Raw genomic sequence first — 8597 nt, 5'->3', positions numbered from 1 at the left:
AACACACTTCTCTCAATGTGAGTTGTAAATAACTTGTGAACTTTGATTTTCTTTTTTTTGGCGGATTTTTTTGAAGTCTCTCGTGCTTGGCTAGATATGTCATCACGATCATAGAACTTTTCAACAGCTTTTTTAAAATCTTCTGATATTTTGTCAATTCTTTTAGTTTTTGCTTCTTATTCTGTGGATTCTGGAGTAAATTTCAAGGCCAATTTTCTAACAACTAATTTTCTTGGGCTCTGTGGCAAGCTTTTCACCTTCAAAGAACGATTAAGAGCTGACCTTTTCATGTACATAAAAACTTTTATCTACCACCAATTTCTTTATTCTGGCTCTGTATTCTTGTTTTCGTTTTCTTTCGTACACTTTTTCACAATCACTTAATACAGGGGTGTGCAACCTGCGGCCCTCTAGTCATTTTCACTCCAAAAATAGTATTTTGAACTTTCAATCTTAGCCTAATTAAAATGTACCAGTTAGCTTTAAGGGGCGCAGTAATAGTGTAGGAGAAAGAGGATTATAAAAAACTATAAGACTCGAAGAATCAAATCACCCGTTTAGTACTTGGGTAGCCTAGTGGAAGTTGAACTTTGAATCTTAGCCTAATTAAAATGTACCAGTCAGCTTTTAACCTACCTAACCTAACCTTGCTTGATTCATCAACAACAATTATGTGTTAAAAAATTAAAAGTAGTTGATTTCATCAGATCGCGGGGTTTGAATCATCGAGAATTCAAAGCATACTTGGACGAAGTTGGCAGTGAATACGAAGACGTTGTGTACTTCTCTAAAGTCCGATAGCTGAGTAGGGCAGCCACCTTGAAAAGATTTCAAATATTGTTACCCGCAATAAAACAGTTCATGGAGAAAAAGAAACAAAATGTGAACTTTGTAAGAATTGTTTGTCTTTCTTAGTTGACATCACAGAAATGCTAGCCGAGCTCAATTTGCATTTACAAGGGAAAGGTCAGTTGTGTAGTTCAATAGTCGTCCGAATGTGTAGCTTTTTACCAGGAAAAAAATCTTTTCATGGCACCACTGAAAGCTGGCGAAATTGTACATTTTCGTAGTCTATCTGAAAGAGCTCAAGACTGTTCTATAAACTATGAAAAGTATGCTAAGTTATGTGAAGATTTGCTTAAAGAATTTATAGTCAGACTTTCTGACTTCAAAAAGATTGAATAGAAATTATTCAGTGACCCATTTTCATTTCAGTGTGATAAAGCGCCACCCGAATTGCAACTTTAGAAAGTTTGAGAACACACTCTTCCTTTATTTTCACAAAGAATTACATTCATGTAATGAATTTGATAGATTAGTTAATTTGTCCTGAAAATTATTGTGCATGTGGAGCAGCCCATATTGTTGCGAGCAGTTATTTTCATCCATGAAAAATATTAAAACTGCAGAAACAAACAGACAACGGACAAACTTCTCATCTGTCATTGACTTTGTATTGTAGAAATAAATTTTTGTTTCTTTGTATATGTGTGTTATTTGCTCCTATTTTCAAAGATGAAATTAATGGTTTTTAATTGTTTCTCTGTTTATGTACGCATTTTTCTTGAAATTTGATAGGTTTTGCGGCCCACTATGATAAAATGTTGTTCATCGATTAACATAACGAGAAATCGTCCATGTGATACTAGACTGAGACTTTTCGATTTCAGTTCTTCTACAACATTATCTTGAATGCCAGGTGCAGTGCAGTAGACATTTCTGGAAACAGTAATAAGCAACACAGCCTACTTCACCATTCTTCTCATCTCATGGAAAACAAACACTATAAATGGCATTACATTAAATATCTTTCTTCAATACACTAGCTACGCCACATGTAAGTGTATGTAAAACATATTTTACTTGAAACAATGTCGGATCTTTCAAAATGAACTTCACACATTTTCACAGCATCTAGAGCAAATAGCTTTTTTATGTGCTCGGCGCTTCTGCAAGCCAGTACAATTCACCCCAACCTTTCTGCCCAGTTTTCCTTCTTTTTTACAAATTTTCTCCGAGGTATCTTCAACGACGGTCACGGCAGGTGACCTGTTGTTGCACATTGGCAATTAGCACAAGTTTGCCATTCTTTCTGGATATTTAGCCTATTTCAATAACACAAAACCTGCATCATAGGACCTAGTAATGAGGATTTTATTTTGCGCGGGGAGCGGAATTTTCTGGGCAGATGAAACAGTACAATATAATTCGGCCTATCTAAATTTTTCATCCATTCATTTTATTTTTCGTCTTAAATGTGGGGAACAAAAAATTTTCCCACGCAACTCAAGCATAGGCTAAGCCAGCGTGGTCCAACTACTTTTGACTTACGGGCCACTTTACAAAAACGTGACAACTTGCGGGCCATTTCTAATAAAATGATAGTGAGTTCGTAATCGAAATTGTTAAACAATAGCAAATAGAAATTTATTGCAAATCTCTATCAGTGAGATTCCTGTGGTCGAGGTTTCCTTGATACTGTCTTTTCTACATCAATTCCAATGTTAGTGGTAGCAAGTCGGAGACTATCTTCCAGTGTTTCGTCTCCCATTCGATTTCTGTTGTTAGACTTGACTTGCTTCATTCTAGAAAATGTACTCTCACACATGTATGTGCTTCCAAACATTGAGTGCATTTTTAACGCAAAATTTTTCAGTTTGGGAAATCTATCCTTGCTGACTAATTTCCAGAAGCACTCTCGGGTTTCATTTTTCCTTGACAGCAAGAATTGGTTACACTGAAGCTCGCATAGTTCGAGCTAAAGTTCTGGTAGCTGTGTTTCCACATCCATAGGACTGTTATACAAATGGAGATTAGGTATTAATCTGTCAAAATCTTTAAATCAATTCTCAAATTCACAAGATAAAGCCTTAATATCATTCACAAAACGGGAGCATTCCACTTCATAACACGTTGACGTTATATTCCTTCATCACTGCAATTGTTTGCTTGCATACAAGACATAATGGCTAGCCATTATTCTCAATCATAAAATAATTTTTCAACCACTCTTTATTAAATACTCTGCCTTCGTCAGCAAGCTTTCTTTTCTTACTTGTTTCCATTTTATAAGGTTATACAATCCTTTCTAGCAAAATTTAGAAGACTTTCAACTTAATGCAAAGTTTAGACAAAATGGCCTATACTGTTTCGATCTATCAGGTCTCGTCAGTACAACTGGCTTCTTACAGTAACTAGTAGCCTACCTAGTAGAACGAGTTTGTTCATTCACATCTATGATGCCCAGTATTATGACGTAACAGACAAATCGATGATGCGATGCAATGATGCTGTCGCAAATATTGGATTATGCCAAATTTCTGAGCGTTGCGCAATAGCCAGTATTAAGGTTCCAATGTAAAAGATGCATAACATGAAAACTGTGGAATGTTTTAAAGCAGGGGTGGGCAAACTTTTTGTACTGAGGGCAACATTTGAAAAAATGTTGCAGCCGGGGGGCCGCACACTCTCATTACAAAGTAGGAAAATTTACCCGGTGTGTAAATAAACGCATATTCATATTGAACACAATTTTTGTATTTCACACTCAGTTACGTTTAAAGCTATGCACTCATCATCACAAAAGTTAATGAGACTTGTGCAACTGTTCACAGTTTTTCACAATCTTCTGCAAATAAAATACAGTAGAATTCGCCTATAGTGACACCTGAAGGGACCGCGGAAAAAGTGTCACTATGAGCGAAGTGTCACTACAGACCAGTGGTGACGAACCCGTTCGCTGTCGCGGGCCACTTCATTAGTTACAGCTGAGTAAGCGGGCCGCACAACTTTTAAGTCATATGACTATGTAGTTTTTTTATAAACGATTAGAAATAGTTTATCAACAATAAGGAACAACAAACAAAAGTACAGTCAACCCTCGATTTAACGGACAAATGCGGACCAGCAGCAGTCCGTTGCTAGAAAAAGTCCGTTAATCGAAAATAACGTACAAAGTGACATGACGTACAGTCAAGTACTCTGCTATAGCGTAGACCATCTGTCACCGCAAATTCTAGCTTTTGCTTGGAAAACACGCCTACGATAAAACACTACTGTACTTTGATGGAGAGATGTATTACGCGTACCAAACATGTTTATACTGCGCAGATGCTCACGCTTAATAAACCAAATACTGCACAGTACAACACAGTAGCAGTTTAAAGACACACGAAATGCGTTCCTTGTTTGTATTTTGTATAGCTTGCGCGACTACAGTACACAGGGACATTTACAGTAAACAAGTTAAATGTAGATTAATCTGAGTCAGAGATGATCATCAACTCATCATGTCCAACCTCCTGAACATCAACCTCAGGGATGGCGGGACGATGACTGCAGCATGGGGCATCATTGTTCAGATTCTCAGGGGCAGGTGGGATGCGTAAGAGAGATGGAGACGACACAGATGGGTTGGCTGGAGTACCATGTTGAACAGGGCGGCTAGGGGCAAAGAAGCTGTTGATTTTTGTCTGGCGACCCCCCATATGCTATTCTTTGATGATATACTCCCTGATCATCCTGAGCTTCCCATATTGGTGCGCCATCTCAGGTAGTTGGCTGTAGGCGGAGTAATCAATGAGGGCATCGATATAACTCCGTAGAGTTGACAACTTCACCTTGGGGACTTCAATCGCCTCTTCCTCGTCACTGCTTTCCTCTTCTTCACCATCCACCACAGATGCCACTATGTCGGCCTCAGACATGAACTGATACCCTGGGTCCAGATCTAATTCGTCCAGCCAGTCTGTTATATCATCGATGGAGGTGGATACCTCCCCACCACGCTGCAACATTTGAAGAAAATCTCCTGCCTCTATTCCTTCAAAGTTGGCCTCTGAATCTTTGTCCTCTAAGATTTTCTTCCATGAATTTGCGAGGACAGACACCTTAATGTCTTGCCACGCTGCTGCAAAGTTATAAATGGCTGAACGAATATTGTAATTTTTTATGTTGCTTAAGGTTCGCTGGCCCCTGGTGTCGACCTCAGCATCTGTTTCGTCCTCTACAATGACCAGGACCTCATCCAAGTAACGTCGGATGTAGCGCCTCTTCAAGGCGCTAATAACCCCCTGGTCCATTGGCTGTATAACCGATGTTGTATTAGGGGGCAGATAAAGGACCCTTGTCTTGCCGTCAGCGCTTACAAGCTTCTCTGCACTAGGGTGCGCTGGGGCATTGTCGAGTATTAGAATCGCTCGTACATCATCAGGAGAAATCTTCAGCACTTCTTCTTGATATTTCCGAGTCGCAGGCACAAAATGCGAGAAAAACCAATCAGTGAATATTGCAGAGTTAAACCAAGCTTTCTTAGAGTTGTAGTAAACTACTGGCAGGTCACGCTCGACGTTTAATCCCTTAAATGCCCGTGGTTTCTTCGATTTGCCCACCACGACTAGCTTCAGTCGGTGAGTACCGGTCGCATTGGACCCGACCAGGACCGACAACCTTTCCTTGCTTGTCTTCTTCCCCTTGGTCTTCTCCTCACCCTGACGGACTTGAGAATTCTTCGGGATAGAACGCCAAAAAATTCCCGTCTCGTCTGCGTTATATACTTGAGATAGGGTGAGGCCTGCGTCACTAATCAGCTTTGTTAATTTTTCGCGAAAGGGGGCCACACTTGCCGTATCTGCATCACCAGCCTCGCCATGCAGAACCTCGTTAAATAATCCGTGGCGATTCCGGAATCGCCAAAGCCACCCATCACTGCCCTTAAAATCGGTTAAGCCAAGACTGGTAGCAAGTTTAGCAGCAGCTGCGATTAACTCTGTCCCACGCACATTCACTCCACTGGACCGTTGTTGAACGTACCACTTCATAACTGCTGCGTCCAAAGATTGTTCCTTACCCATCTTCATATGTTTTCTGTTGCTCACTTTACCACCCTTGGAAGACGCCGCATCAACACAATAAGACGTAGCGTATTTCAACAGCTTGTCCTTGCTCTTCTTAATGTCTGACACTGTTTGTTTTTTGACACCATACTGATCGCAAACACTCGCAACGCTGGCCCCTTTTTCAAGCTTTTTGATCAGTTCTAATTTCTGCATCACCGACAAGTTCACACGTTTACGTGTTTCATTTGGCTTAGACATTATGCACCGTACTAAACACATGCAGGTTCTAACTGATTCTAAGGTGCACCGAATGAAGGCTCTTGCTAACAGAGTACAGAGTACCCTGATAGATCACAATACGCTGGTATTGTGACGTACACAGTACGGTGATAAATCACAATACGCTGGTATTGTGACGTTGTGAGAGACAGCTTTCTTATCGTTTCACGCATTCACGCAAGTAGCCTGCCGAATTCCAAAACAATAAAAACCGTTCTTTTGGTACATTCTTTTACTCATAGATCTGCGCATATTGAGTCCGTTAAATCCGAAGTCCGTTAAATCGAGGGTTGACTGTAATAAAAATCCCATGCGAATCATACAGTTGAAGCTATTTTATGTAGTATTGAAACATAAAATAACAAAAAATAAAAAGAAAGATTTAATAAAGTTTCTTGCTTAGTGAGATTTTTGGAAATTTTTTCTCTTGACTAAGCGTTCAATATTAGGTCGAACCGACGATGTAGCAACTCTCAACTGCATACTAAGATTTTCGTCTGTTAACCTCGACCTGTAACGACTTTTTGTAATGTTCAGTTTAGAAAAGAACTGTTCGCATAGGTACGTGCTGCCGAAAACAGATAACCATTTGAGAGCGAAAGCTCTCAAGTTTGGAAACTCTTCCTTTGTAAAATATACTCGATAAAATTCAAGCAGTGGCTTGTTCAGATACATCGCTTTTAGCGCGTCATCACTCTGTAGTTTTATCAGTTCAAGTTGGAGCTCAGAGGGTGCAGAAGCAGGTGTAACATTAAAGGGGATGGAGAAGATATCAAGCTCCAGTTGTTTGCTTTTGATATCCTGAAATCTAGCTTTAAAGCTCTCCAAAAGACTTGAACATTCCAAAGCATACTGAGTACATGAAGTTGGATTGTGTTGTTTTAATGTGGGAAAATGTGTGCAGTTGTTATCTTTCAACTGATTTTCCCAAAGGCTCAGCATTGACATGAAAGATTTGATCTTGGAAAACATCGTGTGCAACAGTTGATTTGGCCCTTGGAGTTGTACATTTAATTCGTTTAAATATTTCGTGAAATCTACCATAAATCCTAAATCGCACAACCAGTTTTCATCTTCTATCTCAGTGAGAGGACACTTCTTCAAATTTCTAAATTCAATAATTTCTGGTAGAAGAGAATAAAAGCGTCTGAGCATATTACCACAACTTGTCCAACGAACAGCACAGTAATAAAGTAGATCATCATAGTCAGCATCAAAATCTTTGAGAACTTGCTTGAATATGCGGTTGTTTAGATCCCTTTTTTTAATGAAGTTAATACAGTCTGTAACTACCGATATCACATGATCAAACTTCACCGATTTTGCACAAAAGATTTGCTGGTGAATAATGCAATGGCAAAATACCAATCCATCATGTCTAATTCCTTTTGCACCCATTTCCTTCTTCAACAATGATACCAACCCTTTATGTTTCCCAACCATTGCTGGTGCGCCATCAGTAGCAACACCACACAGCTTATCTAATGGCAGGTTGAACTTGCCTAAAGCTTGGAGAAGCTTCTGTAGCAGATCCTCTCCACGAGTAGTTCCGTGTATCGACTCGAGAGATAATAAGTTCTCTTCAATATGGAAATCTGATGTTATCCCTCGAAAAAAGATTGCCAGCTGCGCAATGTTCTTGATGTCTGTTGTTTCGTCGAGACACAAGGAGAAGTTAACGAATTTCCCAGCTCTTTTTTTGAGATTATCTTCAATATCTTGGCCCATTTCTTGTATGCGTTCACAAACAGTGGGCCGGGATAAACTCAACTTCTGGAACAAATGAACCGACTTAGGAGCCAACTTTTCAGCTGCTTTTACAAGTATTTCCTTGGCCCATGTCCCATCGTCATACGGCTTGAACTTGTTAGCGATCATTTCCGATACTTCATAACTTACAGTGAGCACAGCATCATTTGTGCTGCAAAAGGAAGTCATGACACTTTGCTGAGCATGCAAATCTTTCTTGAGTTCTTTTATCTTCATTTTTCTGAGTTCCCCATCCAAGTTTTTTAACTCAGAGTGGTTGGTCTCGTAGTGACGTTTTAAATTTTCTTTCTTCATGACTGCTAATTCCCTTTTGCACTTCAAACAAAATGGTTTTTCTTTTTTCTTGATAAAGAAAAACATATCAGTCCATTCCTCCTGAAATACCCTTTTCTCATCTGCAATCTTTCTTGTCTTTGCTGAAGACATTGAAATTTGTATTAAATTGTTAAATTAGGTTAAAATTTTGCAGAATAATGAATATTATGTTTAATCTGTAAATTAGTAAAAAATTGGCTTTAAAATGTTTAAAAAAAAATAAATTAGTAAATGCAAATTTGCACCACACCGACCTGACAACTTAATACAGAAACAGAAATAGGCTAAGCCTAACGTACTGCCGCTAAGCCTAACGTACTTAACTTCAATAAACCTAACTCAATTAATTAATTAACAACTCAATTCAATCAATTAACTTCAAACTAGGTTGTAGAC

At 39.1% G+C, this 8597-nt stretch overlaps 1 protein-coding gene across 1 annotated transcript; it reads right to left on the bottom strand.

The window, feature by feature from the left end:
• Nucleotides 1-6515: 6515 nt before the first annotated feature.
• LOC143453016 (general transcription factor II-I repeat domain-containing protein 2-like) lies at nt 6516-8312 on the bottom strand. The gene has a single exon (XM_076954167.1). It carries the CDS (start codon nt 8310-8312, stop codon nt 6516-6518), a length of 1797 nt encoding a protein of 598 aa, XP_076810282.1.
• Nucleotides 8313-8597: the final 285 nt, after the last annotated feature.

Source organism: Clavelina lepadiformis, chromosome 4 (genome assembly GCF_947623445.1).
Source record: "Clavelina lepadiformis chromosome 4, kaClaLepa1.1, whole genome shotgun sequence".
In the NCBI taxonomy this organism is placed as follows: Eukaryota; Metazoa; Chordata; class Ascidiacea; order Aplousobranchia; family Clavelinidae; genus Clavelina; species Clavelina lepadiformis.
Note: the sequence above shows the minus strand (reverse complement) of the source record. Positions and strands in the feature narration are given on the sequence as shown.